The following is a 22,078-nucleotide window of genomic DNA, read 5'->3' on the forward strand; positions in this document are numbered from 1 at the left end:
GGATTCCCTGGAATTTTCCCTTCTCCAGGAGAACATTCCCAGCTGATCCCTGGGAAGGGCAATCCCAGAACTCCAGAGCACAACACAAAAGCCGAACGACGCCTTCCTTGCTTTCCCCCCAACTTCCTGCCTCCGTTTTTCCAGGCTTCCCAATGCAGATGGAGAAACAGAAAGTTCTGGATTTTAAACTCTCCCTGGTGTTTGCAGAGCCTGAATTAGAACACAGAGCAAGAATTCCTGCATGGAGGGAAAGGACAAGGAACCTGCACCAGCACAGAATCCTGGGATTATCCCGGCTGGAAAATACCTCTGGGATCATCCTGTCCGAGCTGTGCCCACTGCCCACCCTGGCACTGAGTGCCACCACCAGGGATGGGCACCCCAAAGCTCCCTGGGCACCTCCAAGGCCTTTCCATGAGGAAATTCCAGCCTGAGCCTCCCCTGAGCCAGCCTGAGGCCGTTCCCTGTTATCCCGCAATTCCCTGGGATCAGATCCCAACTCCCCCTCGCTGCCAAGGGATTTGTGCAGAGCCCCAAGGTCCCTCTGGAGCCTCCTTTTCTCCAGGAGCCTCAGGAGAAGGCAGCTCCTGTTACACACAAGGTTCATCCAAAAGGAAATTCCAAAAGGAGAATTTCCTGAGTTGTCCCTATAAATAGCATGGAATTTTCTGGCTCTGGGCAGATAAACAAAGCTGGAAGCAAAGCTGCTGTGCCCTTCCAAGAGCTTCTCCAGAACTGACCTCACCATGTCCACTCCCAAGACCTGGATCTCCTTTGGAGATCTCCTACCCTTCCTTTGTTTGATGGCAAAATCTTGGAATGTTCTGGAAGAACCTGGATTTTCCTCCTCCTTCCTGTGCTGCCCATCCAGAGGGTGCCATGGTCCTTCCCTCTGGAGAATTCCTCACCCACAGATGTTCTCTCATCAAGGGCAGGACTTGGGCAAGGCATTCCCAGCCCTTTTCCTGCAGCTGGGAATTCCTTCCCATGATTTGGATGGCTCTGGGCACCTCACCACCCTCTGGATCTGTGGGATTGTCACCTCCAGACCTCGAGGGGACATCCCGGTTCCAGCAGGAGCTCCTGCAGTTTCTGGGTTATCCATGGTGTCCATCCATGTAATCCTTCCATCCTGGGATCTTCCAGCTCCTCCCAAATCCAGCAGAGCACGACAGATCCAGGAGGGCTGGCATTCCAGGTTCTGCCATTCAAGGTGGGCTGGCATTCCAGGTTCTCCCATCCATGGTGGGCTCCCATTCCAGGTTCTCCCATTCATGGTGGGCTCCCATTCCAGATGGGCTGGCATTCCAGGTTCTCCCATCCATGGTGGGTTGGCATTCCAGGTTCTCCCAATTCCAAGTTCTCCCATCCATGGTGGGCTCCCATTCCAAGTTCTCTCATTCCAGGTGGTCTGGCACTCCAGGTTCTCCCAATTCCAGGTTCTCCCATTCCAGCAGGACCACCTGCCTGCTCAAGCAAGAATTCCCAGGATTTTTGAGGTGAAAGCAGCTCCAGGCCAAATCCTCCCTGGGGACATTCTGGTTACCAGCTCCAGATCCAGCAGGATCTCAGCTGGGATCAGTGGATTTGGAATTCCAAGAGCCAGGATCACTGGGAATGGTCCAGCCAAACCAGGACACACAAGGGGTTGGGATGTGCTCTGGAGGATGAGGAGGAAGAGGAAGGCAGAATGGGAATGGTCCTGGAGCACCTGGATAATGGGAAGAGGACAAATCCCAGCCTGGAAATTTGAATTTCCCAGGAAAAGCTGGAATTGTAAAGCCTGAGGGAATCAGATCCTAAAAAAGGACCAGGATGGGAGAGGAAGAACTTCAATAAGAAAATTCCTGGGATGAGATAAAACCACGTGGAAAAAAGAAACCCAAACCCCAAACAAAGTTACTCCTCCCACTCTGTGCCACCCTGGAAGCCAAAATCCCATTTCCCCACTCCCCTTTCCCAGTTTTCCTATGGAAAAGGACATTTTGCAGGGTTGGAATATCCCCTCAGCCACTCCAGGCCCATTCCCAGCTCAGGGAAAGCCAAACTCAGCTCCCAAATCCCAAACAGAACTCCCAGCAAAAGTGAATCCCATCCCAAGCAGAACATCAACACCTGCCCTGAAATCCATTGGAATATTCCCAAAATTCTGCCCCATCCCAGCAGGGGGATCCCATCCCTTTGGGGCAGGTTTTTATCCAAGAAAATAAAAATCAGGACAAGCCTTTCAACCAAGAATTCCAGAAACAAAACCAAAATCAGGCATTTTAACACCAGGAACTTTCCTCAAATTCCACTTTCAGAGCAGCACAAAGTTTGATAAATCGATTTAAACACCAGCAACAGGTCCCTGACACCATCACTGCCATTCCTGCCTAAAATTCCCCCCCAAAAAAAAGCCCAAATTCCACACAGAATATTTAACTGATGGCAAGGAAGTAGGAAAATGTTTTGGATGTCCAGGGAAGGATCCCACAGCAAGGAAAAGGAGAAAAAAAAAAACCCAAATAAACAATATTTAAACATCAGTTCTGGGTTGGAATGAGTTTTTTTGGGGGCTTGGTTTGGGTTCTGAGTCAAAAAAACCTATTAAGTTTTATGTAAATACTCTTAGAAATTACCCTATAAAAAGAGATTAAAAAAAAAATTAAAGTAACAACCCACATTACATTTTTGGTTTAAAATAACACTAAAAATATCCAAGGAGCCTGCGCTAAAATCGCACTTTAAAAAAGGTTAAATCCCCCAAAAGAGGAAGTTCCTGCAAACCACGTGATGCTCCTGAGCTACAACACTTGGCCTTCCGTAAAAATCATTTTTCTTTGGGTATTTTACCCAATTCTGCTCAATTATTCCTGTTTTAAAGCAGAAAAAAAAAGGGAAAATCCGGTTTTTAACCCGAACCACGAGGAGGTGCCTGAGGTCACGTCCAGGTCCTGAGGTGCAAACCCAACCTAAGCCTGGTGTTGTTCAATTTAGGGTCACAATTTTAACCCAAACCCACAACTCCCAGCATCCATATCCCATTGTTTTTAACGTAAAAAATGCTGAATTTATGGATTTATAACCCTGGGTAAGGATAAAATTAAGGCTTTGAGTGTTGTTTGACGTGTAGGGGAATGGAGGGAGAGCCAAGGCAGTTTGACCTCACTTCAAACCGCGTAAACCCGAGACTGAAATGTCTTAAAAAACCAAATTTAAATCCGTGCCGGGTACAAAATGCGGCGAATCCCTTGCGGGGTTGCGGCTGCAGTGCAGATCGGTGACTACGGGGCGGCTTTATCCGCGTGCCGGAAGAAAAAGGATAAAAGATTAACGACAGAGTGACTACAAATAAAGGAATAAAGGAGAAGAGATAAAAAATAAAATAAACAATAAACACCCACAGCCCGAAGCTCCTCATGAGGGCCCCTCAGCCCCCCCCCCCCTCAGCCGCCATTACGCGCGTCCCCCTCAGCCCTCACCGCTGGGGGGGGGGGGGGCGGCCGCCGCTCGCCTCCTACCTCCGCCGGCGCGCAGCCGCCGCTCTCCCCGCGTCCCCCGCCGCCGGGACGAGCCGGGAAGAAGCCCCTACAAGCGGGGGAAGTCCCTAAAAGCGGGAGGAAGCCCCGAAAAGCGGCGGGGAGAGCCCCGGGAGGGGCGGGCGGCGGGACACGGAGCGCCGGGCGCTCTGCGCGTGCGCGCAAGCAGCGCGGGATTCGCGGGGGGGGAGGAGGCGGAGAAGGGGGAGCCGCGCATGCGCGCCGTGTGCAAAGGGGAGCCGGCCCCTGCCGCGGGGCATGCTGGGAGCCGCCCTCATATAAAAGGACGGCGGCGGCGCGCGCCGCCTCAGAGTGGCGCTGGCGTCCGAAGTGTTCGCTTTCTGGTTTTGTTGTATTTTGTTGCATTTTCGCGACTTTTGGCGCTTCGGCGGCTATTTTTGTAATTCCCGCAGCGTATTTTGCCCTCCTTGTGGTCCCCTCGTTGTTTTGCTGTGTGTAGCACAGCCCTTCCCGCCCTACTGCCGAGCCCTTACAGTCCGTGTGCGACCGGGAGCTGTTTCGTTCCCCTGCTCGTCAATTAATACTTAGGGCCTACATTTCATCCTTATTCTGGCCTTTAAATCCATAAATTCAGCATTTTTACCTTAAAACATTTGGATCTGGCTGTTGGGAATTGTTGGTTTGGGTTAGAATTTGCCTTAAATACAGAAATACCGGCCTCAGGTTGGGTTTGCACCTCAGCGTCCCTCAGCAGCAGCTTCAGGAATGCTCGTCCAGCCTCGTGGGTTTATTCCAAATTTCTCTTCTGGGCTCTTTGGAGAAACAATTTCCCCAGTAATTCCAGGGAAAACCATGAGGCACTGATATCCATGAGGGTTTTTGGGATGAATTATCCATCCTTGGGATGACCAAAGTCAAGTTGGAAAGGAATTGGAGCAGCTTGGGATAGTGGAAAGTGTCCCTAAACATGGAATGGGGTGGAATTTTTGGGATTTAAAGTCCTTTCCCCTGCCCCATCCCACCCCACATTTCCAGGGAATTCTGAGGGGATTTTTGGGGCAAACACCCTCCAGCTGAATTTGGGGTTCCCACAGCTAAAATGACTCCTTGGGGGCTGAATTTTCCCAAAAAAAAAAAAGAAGAATCCCTAAATTCCTACATGAAACTCCCAGCTGAATTCCATGAAATTTGCCAATTCCAGCCTGAGGATTCTTCCTGATGAAAAGGGTTTGGGAGGGAAAAATCCGTGGTGAACCCAAAGCAGCTTTTGGGGTGAGCCCCAAAATCAAAGGAATTGGTCACTTTAATTTAAAGAGATTAAGGAAATCAGGGAATTTAAATTAAAGAATTGAAGGAATGATGAAAAATATTGAAATTAAAGGATGAGCACAAGGGATTCTGCTCTTTTAGGGGTGTTGAGAAATCCCAAATCGCTTTTACTCATCCTGGGGGTCAAAATAAATCCCAAAAAAATCAAAATCTGGAAATGTGAGAAAATCCCAAAATTGATGAGCCCTAAATCCTCCATTCCACAAAGATTTTGGGGGATGAGGAGAAGAATTTTGGGATTCAGCCAGAAATGAGGGGATTTTTTGGGATTTGGAGAAGTGGGAAAAGCTGAGGGAGCTGGGACAGGACAAAAGGGGATTTGTGGGGTGGGGATTGGGATTTGGGGACAGGGACTGCAGGGACATTGGGAATTCTCCTGGAAAAGCTTTCCCAGCCCTGCCGCAGCTGCTGGCGCCAGTCCCCGTCCCTGGGGGTGCTGGTGGCACTTGGGGACATGCGGTGGCCTCGGGGTAATGGTGGCGCTGCAGGCTGGGGGCAGCTGCTGGCCGCAATTAACTCATTAACTCATTAAGCCATTAACTCATTAACTCATTAAGGCATTAACTCATCAGGTGGCGCCGGGGGTCGCGCAGCTCTCAGCGCTGTCCCCAAGGGGTGACAGCAGATGGGGCCACCAGCCCCGGGGGGACAGCGCTGAGCGACAGCGGCGCCGGGGCGGGGACACCGCGGGGACAGGACGGGGACAGAGGGGACAGAGGGGACAGCCAGCCCCGGGTAAATGATGGGGACAGGACAGGGGACAGCCAGCCCCGGGTAAATGATGGGGACAGGGGACACAGGGGACACAGGGGACAGCCAGCCCCGGGTAAATGATGGGGACAGCACAGGGACAGCCAGCCCTGTGTCACTGTTGGTGACAGTCAGCCCCGTGTCACTGTTTGGGGACAGCCAGCCCAGTGTCACTATTTGGGGACAGCACAGGGACAGCCAGCCCTGTGGCACTATTTGGGGACAGGGGACAGCCAGCCCCGTGTCACTGTTTGGGGACAGGACAGGGACAGCCAGCCCTGTGTCGCTGTTTGGGGACACAGGGACAGCCAGCCCCGGGTAAATGATGGGGACAGGACAGGGCTGTGTCACAGCCAGCCCTGTGTCACTGTTTGGGGACAGCAAACCCCGTGTCATTGATGGGGACAGGACAGGGACAGCCAGCTCTGTGTCACTGTTTGGGGACAGCCAGCCCCGTGTCATTGCTGGGGACAGGGACAGGGGACAGAGGGGACAGCCAGCCCCGGGTAAATGTTGGGGACAGCACAGGGACAGCCAGCCCTGTGGCACTATTTGGGGACAGCCAGCCCTGTGTCACTGTTGGGGACAGCCAGCCCCGTGTCGCTGTTGGTGACAGCCAGCCCCAGCCCCAGCCGCTGTCGCTGTCCCCTGGCCGTGCCCCGGTGTCGCTGCCACCCCAGTGTGACACTGCTGTCACCGCCGGCCGCGTGCCCGTGTCGGTGACATTCCCGTCCCCACTCGGTGGCCCTCGGTGACCTTGCGGGGCTCTCCTGTCCCCTCCTGTCCCCTCTGTCCCCTCTGTCCCCTCCTGTCCCCTCTGTCCCCCTCTGTCCCCTCCTGTCCCCCTCTGTCCCCTCTGTCCCTCCTGTCCCCTCTGTCCCCTCCTGTCCCCTCTGTCCCCTCTGTCCCCTCTGTCCCTTCTGTCCCCTCTGTCCCCCTCTGTCCCCTCTGTCCCCTCCTGTCCCCCTGTCCCCTCCTGTCCCCTCTGTCCCCTCTGTCCCCTCCTGTCCCCTCTGTCCCCCCCTGTCCCCTCTGTCCCCTCTGTCCCCTCCCGCCCCACAAACCCCGCCTGCATTTGCGACACCCAAACCCCAAGGCCATCTGTCCCCAAGGTGCCACCGCAGTGTCCCCACCCCCTTGTCCCCTCCCCCGTCCGGCGACACCGCTGTCCCCAGCCATACAAGGAGCCACCCGGGGGAGGACACTTGTCCCCGAGTGTCGCCTTGCGGGTGGCCCGAGCTGCTGACGGCGACACGAGCGCGGGGATTGTCACCTGCCGCTCCTTGGGGACACTGGGCGGTGACACTGGCGCGGGGATTGTCACCTGCCGCTCCCTGGGGACACTGTGTCGTGTTTGTCCCCTGCTGGTGGCACCGAGCCGGGATTGGCGCCCGCCGGGGGACACAAACAGCTCTGGTGGCCTTGGGGACGCGTTTGGGGACACGGCCCTGCATCCAGCCCGCTGTGTCCCCGAGCGCCGGGGGATTGTCCCCGTCCCGCTGGGGACACTGGGGGGACACTGGGGACATTGGGGACAGACCACCCCAAACTGGGGACACTACGGACATTGGGGACACTGGGGGGGGGACACTGGGGACATTGTGGGGGGACACTGGGGGCACTGGGGACACTGGGGACATTGGGGGGGGACACTGGGGACACTGGGGACATTGTGGGGGGACACTGGGGACATTGGGGACACTGGGGGGGACACTGGGGACAGCCCACCCCAAACTGGGGACATTGGGGACACTGGGGGGGACACTGGAGACATTGGGGGGACATTGGGGACATTGAGAACATTGGGGGGGACACTTGGGACATTGTGGGGGGACACTGAGGACATTGGGGACATTGGGGATAGCCCACCCCAAACTGGGGACACTGGGGACATTGGGGGGGATACTGGGGACATTGGGGACACTGGGGACATTGGGGGGGACATTGGGGACACCGGCCAGGCCAGGACAGGATCCCGCGCCTGGGGAGGGACAAACCCCAAAAGATCGGGGGGGACCCCAAAACCGCCCACGGACCCCAAAACTGCCCAGGGACCCCAAAACTGCACCTGGGGACCCCAAAACCGCCCACGGACCCCAAAACTGCCCACGGACCCCAAAACTGTACCTGGGACCCAAAACCGCACCTGGGGACCCCAAAACTGCCAGGAACCCCAAAACCGCCCAGGGACCCCAAAACCGCACCTGAACCCCAAAACTGCTCCCTGCACCCCAAAACCGCCCAGGGACCCCAAAACTGCCCAGGGACCCCAAAACTGTACCTGGAGACCCCAAGAGTGCTCCATGCACCCCAAAACCGCACCTGGGGACCCCAAAACCGCCCAGGGACCCCAAAACCGCCCAGGGACCCCAAAACTGCCCACGGACCCCAAAAACCCCATCCCGGAGCGGGGATCGGTTTTGGGGTCACACCGAGGGGTTGGGGGGACATTTTCGGGTCCCCCCGGGGGTGTCCCCCCCAAACCCCGACCCCAAATCTGGGGGTGCGCGGCTGCGTGTGCCCCCAAAAGGAGAGAGGAAAGGGGAGACCCCAAATCCCCCCAAACCCGCCCAAATTCCCCCAAACCCGCCCCAAATTCCCCCAAACCCGCCCCAAATCCCCCAAATTCCCCAAAACCCACCCCAATTTCCCCCAAAACCCCCCAAATCCCCCCCAAATCCCCCCAAATTCCCCCAAATTGCCCCAAATTCCCCCAAAACCCCCCAAACCCGCCCCAAACTCCCCCCAAATCCCCCCCAAACCCCGAAAGGAGAGAGGAAAGGGGAGACCCCAAATTCCCCCAAATCCGCCCCAAACCCCCCCAAATCCCCCCAAATTCCCCCAAATCCCCCCAAATTCCCCCAAACCCCAAAAGGAGAGAGGAAAGGGGAGACCCCAAATCCCCCCAAATCCCCCAAATCCCCCAAATTCCCCCAAACCCGCCCCAAATCCCCCCAAATTCCCCCAAATCCCAAAAGAAGAGAGGAAAGGGGAGACCCCAAATCCCCCCAAATCCCCCCAAATCCTGCCAAATTCCCCCAAACCCGCCCCAAATCCCCCCAAATTCCCCCAAATCCCAAAAGGAGAGAGGAAAGGGGAGACCCCAAATCCGCCCCAAACTCGCCCAAACCTCGCGGGGGGATTTTGGGGTCCCCCATGGGGGGGCACTCACCGTCCGAGGGGGTCCGGGGGGGGACCCCGCTGGTTTTGGGGGGCCGCGGAGGAGGCGGCGCCCGCCGGCATGGCGGGATTTTGGGATCGGGATTTGGGATCGGGATTTTGGGATCGGGATTTTGGGATCGTCAGCGCTGGGAGGGGCCCGGGGAGCGCCGGGGGGGGCTCCGAGCACGGGGGACCCCCCCCAAAAATGGGTCTGGGGGTTATTGGGGTGCAGGACCCCCCAAAATGGGTCTGGGGGTTATTGGGGTGCGGCAATTCCCCAAAAGTGACCCCAAAAGTGCCGCTGCACAATCGGGACCCCCCCTCTCGTGTTGGGGAGGGATCCCAAAATTTGGGGTTCCCCCCCACCCCACTGCTGCGCTCCTCGATATTGGGGTGTGGGGATGGGGGACCCCAAAATTGGGGGTGCGGGGATGGATCCCCCCGTTCCTGACCCCAATTTGGGGGTGCGGGGCTGGGTAAACCCCCCCATGGGTGACCCCAAAACTGGGGGTGCAGAGCTGGATGGTGACCCCAGTTTGGGGGTGCGGGGCTGGACCCTCCCGGGTGTCCCCGATTTGGGGGCGGATTCCCCTCTGTGCTCCCCCAAATTGGGGTTCAGGGCTGGTCCCCTTTTCCCGGTGTCCCCATTTTGGGGTTCAGGCCGGCTCCCCCCCTGTGCTCCCCCGTTTTGGGGTTCATTCCCGGTGTCCCCAGCGCCGTTGGGGTCACAGATCGCTGTCCCTTCCTGTCCCCTCCCCCCGTCCCCAAAATTGGGCCCACCCAAGCCACGCGCAAGCCACGTGACCGCCCCGCCCCTCTCCCTGTGTTTACATGCTCCAGCCAATCAGCGTGATTCTACCACTGCGCGCTGGCGGCGGGGTAGATTTGTAACGCCTCTCTTCATTGGGCGAGGCGCCTGTCAATCACCCTCCAGCCGCGGGGGCGGGGCGTTCGGTGTTATTTACATCGCGCGTGGCTCCGCCCCCCGCGCGCTGCCTGTCTGCCCCACGTGGGCGACGCGTGCCCTCAGCCAATCAGAGCCGCCGGCATCAGCCAATCCGGAGCGCCGCTCGGTGGGTGGGGTTAACTGCATGATTGACATCTCCGCGGCGCAATAGCAACGCGGTTTATATCCGTGCCGTCCAACCAGAACGCTGGAAGGCGGGGCCACGCGGCGGAGTTGGCCAATGGGAGGGGTGGGCGTGGCGGCGGCGGGAGGGGCGGGGCGTGGCGGCGGCGGAGGGCGCGGAGCGGCACCGGCCGGGCCCGAGGTACCGGGGGGGACCCGGGGGCGGCTCCGGGGCACGGCCCGGGCCCGGCGGGGGGAGCGGCGCGGGGCAGCCCGGGGGGCGCGCGGGGAGCGCGGCACCGGCGGGGCCACGGCGGCTCCGGGCCCGGGCCCGAGCAGGCCCCGCTGTCCCGCGGGCTCCGGGCGCTCCTGGCGCGGCTCCCCCGGGAGCGGCACCGCGAGAGCCCCGGAGTGCGCTCGTCGTGGGCGGGATCGGCTCCTGCGCCCCGTTCCCGTTCCTGTCCTGTTCCCATTCCCATCCCAGTCTCGTTCCAATTCTCGCTCCCATTGCCGTCCCATTCCTATTCCCATCCCAATCCCATTCCCATTCCCTTTTTCCATTCCTACTCCCATTCCTGTTCTCTTTTCCATTCCTATCCCAATCCCATTCCCATCCCCATTCCCATCCCATCTCCGGTTCCCATGCCCATCCCATTCCCATTCCCATTCCCATCCCATTCCCATCCTGTTCACCATTCCCATCCCATCCCATCCCCATCCCATCCCATCCCATCCCATCCCATTCCCATTTTATTCCATCCCATACCCATTCTCATTCTCAATCCCATCTTGTTCCCATTCCCATCCCAAACCAATCCCATCCAATTCCTGTTCCCTTTTCCATTCCCATCCCATCCCATTCCGTTCCATTCCCATCCCATCTCATTCCCAATCCCATTCCTATCCTGTTCCCAATCCTATTCCCTTCCCATTCCCATCCCATTCCCATTCCCATCCCGTTCCCATTCCCATTCTATTTCCATCCCATACCCACTCTCATTCTCAATCCCATCTTGGTTCCCTTTCCCATCCCAATCCAATCCCATTCCCAATCCTGTTCCCATTCCCAATCCTGTTCCCATCCCATTCCCATTCCCAATCCCAATCCTGTTCCCTTTTCCATTCCCATTCCCATCCCATTCCCATTCCCTGTTCCCTTTCCCATCCCAATCCCATTTCCATTCCCGTTCCCTTCTCCATTCCCATTCCCATCTCATTCCCAATCCAACCCCATTCCCTTTTCCATTCCCAACCCCAATCCCATTCCCATCCCCATTCCCAATCCCATTCCCATCCCAATCCCATCCCAATCCCATCCCATTCCCATCCCCATTCCCATTTCCAATCCTGTTCCCATCCCATTCCCAATCCCATTCCCATTCCTGTTCCCTTTTTCCATTCCCAATCCCATTCCCAATCCCATTCCCATTCCATTCCCATCCCCATCCCATTCCCATTCCCAATCCCATTCCCATTCCCAATCCTGTTCCCATTCCCATCCCCATCCCATTCCCATTTTATTTCCATCCCATACCCACTCTCATTCTCAATCCCATCTTGGTTCCCATTCCCATCCCAATCCAATCCCATTCCCAATCCTGTTCCCATTCCCAATCCTGTTCCCATCCCATTCCCAATCCCAATCCTGTTCCCTTTTCCATTCCCATCCCAATCCCATCCCATTCCCATTCCCTGTTCCCTTTCCCATCCCAATCCCATTTCCATTCCCATTCCCTTCTCCATTCCCATTCCCATCTCATTCCCAATCCAATCCCATCCCAATCCCATGCCAATCCCATCCCATTCCCATTCCCAATCCCATTCCCATTCCCCTTCCCATTCCCATTCCCATCCCAATCCCATCCCAATCCCATTCCCATTCCCATTCCCATCCCAATCCCATTCCCATTCCTGTTCCCTTTTCCATCCCAATCCCATCCCAATCCCATTCCCAATCCCATCCCATTCCCATTCCCATTCCCAATCCTTTTCCCATTCCCATCCCAATCCCATAGGCTCAGGCACCCCCACTTCCCAATGGAATCTCCCGGGCTGTACCACTCTCCCATTTAGGGGAGCTCTCTGCCCCCAAACTCCCCCTCCCGCCGGGATTTGGGACATTCCTGGGATTTTTGGGATCTTTCCCAAGCCCTGCCAGGTGGGAACAGCAGCAATCCCAAATCCGGCATTTGGGAAAGGCTTTCCCACCCTCCACGGGATTTTTGGGATAAAAACTTTGGGATTTTGGGGGATTATTTGGGGGGATTTTAGGGAAAAAAAATTGGATTTTTTGGGGGAAAAAAATGGGAATTTGGGGGGATTTTTTGGGGAATTTTAGGGAAAAAATTGGATTTTTTGGGGAAAAAATAGGAATTTTGGGGGAATTTTAGGGAAAAAAATTGGATTTTTTGGGGAAAAAAATTGGATTTTTTGGGGGGATTTTTTGGGGGAATTTTAGGGAAAAAAATTGGATTTTTTGGGGAAAAAATGGGAATTTTGGGGATTTTTTGGGGGGAAAAATAGGAATTTTGGGGGATTTTTTGGGGGAATTTTAGGGAAAAAATTGGATTTTTTAAAGGAAAAAATAGGAATTTTGGGGGAATTTTAGGGGAAAAAATTGGATTTTTTGGGGAAAAATAGGAATTTTGGGGGATTTTTTGGGGGATTTTAGGGAAAAAAAATTGGATTTTTTAAAGGAAAAATGGGAATTTTGGGGATTTTTTTGGGGAAAAAATAGGAATTTTGGGGGATTTTTTGGGGGATTTTAGGGAAAAAAATTGGATTTTTTGGGGGGAAAAATGGGAATTTTGGGGGGAATTTTAGGGAAAAAAATTGGATTTTTTGGGGGGAAAAATGGGAATTTTGGGGGATTTTTTTGGGAATTTTAGGGGAAAAAAATTGGATTTTTTTGGGGAAAAATGGGAATTTTGGGGATTTTTTGGGGGAATTTTAGGGGAAAAAATTGGATTTTTTGGGGAAAAAATAGGAATTTTGGGGGAATTTTTTGGGGGGAAAATAATATGAATTTTAGGGGAAAAAAATTGGATTTTTTGGGGAAAAAATAGGAATTTGGGGGGATTTTTTTGGGGAATTTTAGGGGAAAAAATTGGATTTTTTGGGGGAAAAAATTGGATTTTTTGGGGGAAAATGGGAATTTTGGGGGATTTTTTGGGGGAAAAAATAGGAATTTTGGGGGATTTTTTGGGGGGATTTTAGGGAAAAAAAATTGGATTTTTTGGGGGATTTTTTTGGGGGGGAATTTTAGGAGAAAAAATTGGATTTTTTGGGGGAGAATAGGAATTTTGGGGATTTTTTTGGGGAAAAAAATAGGAATTTTGGGGGATTTTTTTTGGGAATTTTAGGGGAAAAAATTGGATTTTTTGGGGAAAAAAAATGGGAATTTTGGGGGGGAAATTTTGGAAAAAAAAATTGGATTTTTTGGGGAAAAAATGGGAATTTTGGGGGATTTTTTGGGGGAATTTTAGGGAAAAAATTGGAATTTTGTGGGGTAAAAATGGGAATTTGGGGGGGAATTTTAGGGAAAAAAATTGAATTTTTGGGGTGTGCAGCCGCTCCCTCATTCCCTCATCCCCAATCCCAGAGTCCCCAGGATGAATGGCTCCGAGCTGGGCGGCAGCTCGGCCTCCAGCCCCGCGGCCCAGGCGGAGCCGGGCGGGATCGGGCACCCGGAGCAGGACAAGGATCCCTTTGCCGAGTACCTGTGGATGGAGCACGAGGAGGACTTCGACCGCCAGGTGGGGCTGAGCTGGGAATTCCTGGGATTTGGGAATTTCTGGGGTTTGGGGATTCCTGGAGTGATTCCCAAAGTTGGGAATTCCTGGGATTTGGGAATTCCTGGGGTGATTCCCAAAGCTGGGAATTCCTGGGGTTTGGGAATTCTTGGGGTTTGGGAATTCCTGGGGTTTGGGAATTCTTGGGATTTGGGAATTCCTGGGGTTTGGGAATTCCTGGGGTCTGGGAATTCCTGGGGTTTGGGAATTCCTCAGGTGATTCCCAAAGTTGGGAATTCCTGGGGTTTGGGAATTCTTGGGAGTTGGGAATTCCTGGGGTTTGGGAATTCCTGGGGTTTGGCAAGTCCTGGGGTGATTCCCAAAGCTGGGAATTCCTGGGGTCTGGGAATTCCTGGGGTGATTCCCAAAGTTGGGAATTCCTGGGGTTTCGGAATATCCTGGGGTGATTCCCAGAAGTTCCCACATTTGGGAATTGTTGGGATTTAGATTTCAGCCTGGGATTGATTCCCAGACAATTCTATATCCCGGAATTCTTGGGATTTGGGAACAGCCTGGGATTGATTCCCACAGAATTCCACAATCCAGGAATTCTCAGGATTCAGGGCGGGTTTCAGTCTGGGGCGACTCTCAGAGATTCCCAATTTGGGAACTCTTGGGATTTGGGAACAGCCTGGAGTGATTCCCAGAGCTGGGAATTCTTGGGGTTTGGGAATTCCTGGGGTTTGGTGTGATTCCCAAAGCTGGGAATTCCTGGGATCTGGGAGGAGAGGAGGACTTCGACCGCCAGGTGGGGCTGAGCTGGGAATGCCGGGGGTTTGGGAATTCCTGGGATTTGGGAATTCCTGGGGTCTGGGAATTCCTGGGCTTTGGGGTGATTCCCAAAGTTGGGAATTCCTGGGATTTGGGAATTCCTGGGATTTGGGAATTCCTGGGGTCTGGGAATTCCTGGGGTTTGGGAATTCTTGGGATTTGGGAATTCCTGGGGTTTGGGAATTCCTGGGGTTTGGGAATTCTTGGGATTTGGGAATTCCTGGGGTGATTCCCAAAGTTGGGAATTCCTGGGATTTGGGAATTCCTGGGGTTTGGTGTGATTCCCAAAGTTGGGAATTCCTGGGGTTTGGGAATTCCTGGGGTTTGGGGTGATTCCCAAAGCTGGGAATTCCTGGGATTTGGGAATTCCTGGGATTTGGGAATTCCTGGGATTTGGGAATTCCTGGGGTTTGGGAATTCCTGGGGTCTGGGGATTCCTGGGGTCTGGGGATTCCTGGGGTTTGGGAATTTCTGGGGTCTGGGAATTCCTGGGGTTTGGGAATTCCTGGGGTCTGGGAATTCCGGGGGCTTGGGAATTCCTGGGGTCTGGGAATTCCTGGGGTTTGGGAATTCCTGGAGTGATTTCCAAAGCTGGGAATTCCTGGGATTTGGGAATTCTTGGGATTTGGGGTAATTCCCAAAGTTGGGAATTCCTGGGGTTTGGGAATTCTTGGGATTTGGGGTCATTCCCAAAGCTGGGAATTCCTGGGGTTTGGGAATTCTTGGGGTTTGGGAATTCCTGGGGGTGATTCCCAAAGCTGGGAATTCCTGGGGTCTGGGAATTCCTGGGGTTTGGGAAATCCTGGGGTTTGGGAATTTCTGGGGTTTGGGGATTCCTGGGGTTTGGGGATTCCTGGGATTTGGGAATTCCTGGGGTTTGGTGTGATTCCCAAATCTGGGAATTCCTGGGATTTGGGAATTCTTGGGATTTGGGGTAATTCCCAAAGTTGGGAATTCCTGGATTCCCAAAGCTGGGAATTCCTGGGATTTGGGAATTCCCGGGGTTTGGGAATTTTGGAATTTGGGAATATCCTGGGGTGATTCCCAAAGCTGGGAATTCCTGGGGTCTGGGAATTCCTGGGGTTTGGGAATTTCTGGGGTTCGGGAATTTCTGGGGTCTGAGAATTCTTGGGATTTGGGAATTCCTCGGGTGATTCCCAAAGCTGGGAATTCCTGGGGTTTGGGAACAGCCTGGGGTGATTCCCAGAGAATTCCACATCCAGGAATTCTCAGGATTCAGGGCGGGTTTCAGTCTGGGGTGAGTCCCAGAAATTCCCACATTTGGGAAATCTTGGGATTTGGATTTCAGCCTGGGATTGATTCCCAGGGAATTCCACATCCAGGAATTCTTGGAATCTGGGAACAGCCTGGGGTGATTTCCAAAGCTGGGAATTCCTGGGATTTGGGAATTCCTGGTGTGATTCCCAAAGCTGGGAATTCCTGGGATTTGGGAATTCCTAGGGTGATTCCCAAGGTTGGGAATTCCTGGGATTTGGAAATTCCTGGGATTGATTCCCAGAGAATTCCACATCCAGGGATTCTTGGGATTTGGGATCAGGGCAGATTTCAGCCTGGGATTGATTCCCAGAAATTCCCACATTTGGGAATTCTTGGGATTTGGGAACAGCCTGGGGTGATTCCCAGCCATTCCCACATTCTGGAACTCTCCAGATTTGGGATTGGGCCAGATTTCAGCCTGGGGTGTGTGATTCCCATAGAATCCCACATCCAAGAATTCCCAGAGATTCCCACATTCCCAATTGCGAATATCCCTTGAATTACTCCTGGAAAAGAGCCGGAATCCCCATTCCTGGTGGGATTTCATGGATTTGGCCCTTGGGGATGGGAAGGATCTCAAGAATTCCACGAGCTCCTCGGAGCCGCGGGCTCTTCCCACGGAAAACCCTTTGGAATTTTTTCCCGTGGCTGTGCCGGGGCCGCAGGTGGAGGAGGAGCTGCAGGAGCAGGAATTCCTGGATCGCTGCTTCCAGGAGATGCTGGAGGAGGAGGAGCGGGATTGGTTCATCCCGGCGCGGGATCTCCCGCAGGGAATGCAGCCGGACAGCAACGGGCACGGCGCCGACGACATCCTGGTGAGCGGGATGGGCACATTCCCGGGATTGGCACATTCCTGGAATTCTGTCCCTGGAATTGTCCCATCCATGGAATTGTCCAATGCCTGGAATTCTCCTATCCCTGGAATTGACCAATCCTTGGAATTGGCCCAGTCTTGGAATTCATCCTGGAATTCTACCCCTGGCATTGGCACAGCTTTGGGATTGGCACATTCCTGGGATTGGCACATTCCTGGGATTGGGATATTCGTGGGATTGGCACATTCCCGGGATTGGCACATTCCCGGGATTGGCACATTCCTGGGATTGGCACATTCCTGGAATTCTACCCCTGGAATTGTTCCATCTCTGAGATTGTCCCATCCTTGGAATTGACCAATCCTTGGAATTGTCCCATCCTGAAAACTGTTCCATCCCTGGAATTGTCCCAGTCTTGGAATTCTCCCATCCCTGGAATTCTGTCCCTGGAATTGTCCCATCCATGGAATTGTCCCATCCTTGAAATCGAGCAATGCCTGGAATTCTCCTACCCCTGGAATTGTCCCATCCTTGAAATTCCATCCCTGGAATTCTACCCCTGGGATTGGCACATTCCTGGGATTGGCAAATTCCCGGGATTGGCACAGCCCTGGGATTGGGATATTCCCGGGATTCTGTGCCTGGAATTGTCCTATCCCTGCAATTGTCCCAGTCTTGGAATTACTCAATCCTTGGAATTGACCAATCCTTGGAATTGTCCCATCCTTAAAATTGTCCCATCCATGGAATTGTCCCATCCTTGAAATCGAGCAATGCCTGGAATTCTCCCATCCTTGGAATTCTTCTGTCCCTGGAATTGTCCCATCCTTGAAATTGTCCAACGCCTGGAATTGTCCCGTCCTTGGAATTCCATCCCTGGAATTCTACCCCTGGGATTGGCACATTCCCAGGATTGGCACATTCCCTGGATTGGCACATTCCCGGGATTGGCACGGATTTGGGATTGGCACATTCCTGGGATTGGGATATTTGTGGGATTGGCACAGCCTTGGGATTGGGATATTCCCGGGATTCTGTGCCTGGAATTGTCCCAGTCTTGGAATTACCCAATCCTTGGAATTGACCAATCCTTGGAATTGTCCCATCCATGGAATTGTCCCATCCTTGAAATCGAGCAATGCCTGGAATTCTCCTACCCCTGGAATTGACCAATCCTTGGAATTGTCCCAGTCTTGGAATTATCCCATCCCTGGAATTCTTCTGTCCCTGGAATTGTCCCATCCTTGAAATTGTCCAACGCCTGGAATTGTCCCATCCTTGGAATTCCATCCTTGGAATTCTACCCCTGGAATTGTCCCATCCTTGAAATTCCATCCCAGGAATTGTCCCATCCTTGGAATTCTATCCCTGGAATTGTCCCATCCTTAAAATTGTCCCATCCATGGAATTGTCCCAGTCTTGGAATTATCCAATCCCTGGAATTGTCCCATCTCTGGGATTGTCCCATCCTTGGAATTGTTCACTCCTTGGAATTGTCCAATCCCTGGAATTCTGTCCCTGGAATTGTCCAATCCCTGGAATTCTGTCCCTGGAATTGGCCCATCCTTGGAATTATCCAGTCCCTGGAATTCTCCCATGCTTGAAATTCTCCTATCCCTGGAATTGTCCCAGTCTTGGAATTCTCCCATCCCTGGAATTCTGTCCCTGGAATTGTCCCATCCTTGGAATTGTCCCATCCATGGAATTGTCCCATCCTTGAAATCGTGCAATGCCTGGAATTCTTCTGTCCCTGGAATTGTCCCATCCTGGAAATTGTCCAACGCCTGGAATTGTCCCATCCTTGAAATTCCATCCCTGGAATTGTCCCATCCTTGGAATTCTCCCATCCCAGGAATTGTCCCTTCCTTGGAATTCCATCCCTGGAATTGTCCCATCTCTGGGATTGTCCCATCCTTGGAATTCTCCCATCCTTGAAATTGTTCACTCCTTGGAATTGTCCAATCCCTGGAATTCTGTCCCTGGAATTGTCCCATCCTTGGAATTTTATCACAGGAATTGGCCCATCCTTGGAATTCTCCAATCCCTGGAATTCTCCTATCCTTAAACTGTCCTGTGCATGGAATTCTCCCATCCTTGAAATTGTCCCATCCATGGAATTGTCCAATGCCTGGAATTCTCCTATCCCTGGAACTGACCAATCCTTGGAATTGGCCCATCCCTGAAATTCTACCCCTGGGATCCCCCCTTGGAATTGTCCCATCCTTAAAATTGTTCCATCCCTGGAATTGTCCCAGTCTGGGAATTCTCCAATCCCTGGAATTCTCCCATCCCTGGAATTGTCCCATCCATGGAATTGTGCAATGCCTGGAATTCTCCTATCCCTGGAATTGACCAATCCTTGGAATTCTCCAATCCTTGGAATTCTCCCATCCCTGGAATTCTTCTGTCCCTGGAATTGTCCCATCCTTGAAATTGTCCAATGCCTGGAATTGTCCCGTCCTCAGAATTCCATCCCAGGAATTGTCCCATCCTTGGAATTCTACCTCTGGAATTGTCCCATCCTTAAAATTGTCCCATCCATGGAATTGTCCCATCCCTGGAATTATCCAATCCCTGGAATTCTACCTCTGGAATTGTCCCATCCCAGGGATCAGCCCATCCTTGGAATTGTCCCATCCTTGAAATTGTTCGCTCCTTGGAATTGTCCAATCCCTGGAATTTTATCACAGGAATTGGCCCATCCCTGGAATTCTCCTATGTCTGGAATTCTGTTCCTGGAATTGTCCAAACCCTGGAATTGTCCAAACCCTGGAATTTTATCACAGGAATTGTCCCATCCATGGAATTCTCCCATCCTTGAAATTGTTCGCTCCTTGGAATTGTCCAATCCCTGGAATTTTATCACAGGAATTGGCCCATCCCTGGAATTTCCCATGCTTGAAATTGTCCCATCCATGGAATTGTCCCATCCATGGAATTCTCCTTTCTCTGGAATTGCCCCCGAATCCCTGGAAGTTTCCAAGGCCGGCTTGGATCCGCCTGGAATATTTGGATCGGCTGGAATTTCAGGCTGGGATTCAGGGACGGCATTGAAGGATCCCAAACCATTCCACAATTCCATCCATTCTTCCCAAATCCAACCCGAGACCCCAAAATCCCTGGAATTCCCAACGCTGACCGATCCCATTCCCGTTTTTTTTTCCCCCAGAGCAAAAGCACCTTGAACCCGGACGCCAAGGAATTCGTTCCCGGAGTGAAATACTGACCTGGGAAATTCGGGAATGGCCTGGCCAGAGACTGAATCCCTGCTCCAGGGAAAAGTTGGGACACGGGAAGGGCCCGGAGCGGCTCCGGCACCGGGATCTGCTCCGCTTCCAAGTATTTCTGGTTTTTCCCAATTTTTTTTTTGTTTTTTTTTTTGGCTTTTCCTCACTTTTTCTTGGCAGTTTTTGGCTTCCTTGGGATTTGCGGCGACCCCGCCGGCGGGAAAATCTTGGGGAAAATCGTGGGAAAATAATGGTAAGATCATGGAAAAAATCACAGGGAAATAATGGGAAAATGATTGGAAAATCATGGGAAAATCTTGGGAAAAATCATGGAAAAATCATGGGGAAATAATGGTAAAATCTTGGGAAAAATCATGGGGAAAATGACAGGGAAATCATTAAAAAAACACAGGAAAAGAATAGGAAAATCTTGGGAAAAATCATGGGAAATGATAGGAAAATCATGGAAAAATCTTGGGAAAAATAATGGAAAAATAATGAGAAAAATCTTGGGAAAATAATGGGGAAAATCTTGGGAAAAATAATGGGAAAATGACAGGAAAATAATGGAAAAATCACAGGAAAATCATAGAAGATCTTGGGGGGAAAATAATGGAAAAATCATGGGAAAAATCATGGAAAATCATGGGAAAATCATGGAAGATCTTGGGGGAAAATAATGGAAAAATCATGGAAAAATCTTGGGAAAAATAATGGAAAAATCATGGGAAAAATCATGGAAAAATCATGAGAAAAGCACGAGAAAATCATGGGAAAAAAATCTTGGGAAAATAATGGTAAGATCATGGAAAAAATCACAGGAAAATCATGGTAAAATCTTGGGGAAAATCATGGGAAAATGACAGGAAAATAATGGAAAAATCACAGGAAAAATAATGGGAAAATCTTGGGAAAATAATGGTAAGATCATGGAAAAATCACAGGGAAATAATGGGAAAATCACAGGAAAAATAATGGAAAAATCTTGGGAAAAATAATGAGAAAAGTGAAACATGGAAAAATCATGGAAAAATACAGGAAAAATGGAAAATATGGAAAATTGGAAATAATGAAATTGGGAAAAATCATGGAAAATCACAGGAAAATAATGGGAAAATCTTGGGAAAAATCATGGGAAAATGACAGGAAAATAATGGAAAAATCACAGGAAAAAACATGGAAAATCACAGGAAAATAATGGAAAAATCTTGGGAAAAATAATGGAAAAATAATGAGAAAAGCACGGAAAAATCATGGGAAAATGACAGGAAAATAATGGAAAAATCATGGAAAATAATGGGAAAATAATGGGAAAAATCTTGGGAAAATAATGGTAAGATCATGGAAAAAATCACAGGAAAAGAATGGTAAAATCTTGGGGAAAATCTTGGGAAAAATCATGGGAAAATGACAGGAAAATCATGGAAAAATCACAGGAAAAATAATGGAAAAAACTTGGGAAAATATAGAATGACGGAAAAATATGGAAAATCAGGAAAAAATACAGGAGAAATAATGGAAAAATTTGGGGAAAATCTTGGGAAAAATAATGGGAAAATGACAGGAAAATCATGGAAAAATCACAGGAAAAATAATGGAAAAATCTTGGGAAAAATAATGAGAAAAGCACGGAAAAATCATGGAAAATCACAGGAAAATAATGGAAAATGGAAAAATACATGGGAAAAATAAAAATGGAAAAACAGAAATATGGAAAAATCATGGAAAAAATGGAAATAAAATATGGAAAATCATGGAAAAATATGGAAATCAAACAGGGAAATCATGGAAAATCTTGGAAAAATAATGGAAAAATCATGGAAATCATGGAAAAAATATCAGATTGAATTTGCAATCCATGGAGGAATATATTAGGATGGGAAATGCTGATATGGAAATTTTTGAATCATGGAAGGAATTTTATGAAAATCTATATGTGGAATAATGGAAAAATCCCTGGATATCATAATGGAAAATCAGATTTTCCTGCTTCCAGAGGATTTTTAGGATTGGGAGCTGCACTGGATTTTCCCTGATTATTCTGGAATGGAATTTTCCCTGATTTTCCCAGAATGGGATTTTCCCTGATTTTTCCGGAATGTGATTTTCCCTGATTTTTCCAGAATGGAATTTTTCCAGAATGAAATTTTCCCTGATTTTTCTGGAATGGAATTTTCCCTGATTTTTCCAGAATGAAATTTTCCCTGATTTTTCGGAATGGGATTTTCTCTTATTTTTCCAGAGCGGGATTTTCCCTGATATTTCCGGAATGGGATTTCCCCTGATTATTCCGGAATGGGATTTTCCCTGAATTTTTCCGGAATGGAATTTTCCCTGATTTTTCGGAATGGAATTTCCCCTGATTATTCTGGAATAGGATTTTCCCTGATTTTTCCAGAATAAA

The 22,078-nt window shown here is 51.1% G+C and overlaps 2 protein-coding genes across 2 annotated transcripts in view; one reads left to right on the forward strand and one right to left on the reverse strand.

The window, feature by feature from the left end:
• Positions 1–2,405, reverse strand: part of ZNF638 (zinc finger protein 638) — a 66,292-nt gene extending 63,887 nt beyond the window's left edge. The window contains exon 1 of the mRNA XM_064712322.1: positions 741–2,405. Coding sequence (XP_064568392.1) covers positions 741–748 — 8 coding nt within the window. The 5' untranslated portion in view covers positions 749–2,405. The remainder of the gene's footprint in view (positions 1–740) is intronic.
• Positions 2,406–9,937: 7,532 nt separating this feature from the next.
• Positions 9,938–20,627, forward strand: PAIP2B (poly(A) binding protein interacting protein 2B). The gene is made up of 4 exons (XM_064712116.1): positions 9,938–9,994; positions 13,394–13,547; positions 16,298–16,447; positions 19,617–20,627. Exons 2-4 carry the CDS (start codon positions 13,404–13,406, stop codon positions 19,671–19,673), a joined length of 351 nt encoding a protein of 116 aa, XP_064568186.1. The 5' UTR covers positions 9,938–9,994; positions 13,394–13,403; the 3' UTR covers positions 19,674–20,627.
• The last annotated feature ends 1,451 nt before the right edge of the window (positions 20,628–22,078 follow it).

This window comes from Zonotrichia leucophrys, chromosome 4 (assembly GCF_028769735.1).
Source record: "Zonotrichia leucophrys gambelii isolate GWCS_2022_RI chromosome 4, RI_Zleu_2.0, whole genome shotgun sequence".
Lineage (NCBI taxonomy): Eukaryota > Metazoa > Chordata > Aves > Passeriformes > Passerellidae > Zonotrichia > Zonotrichia leucophrys.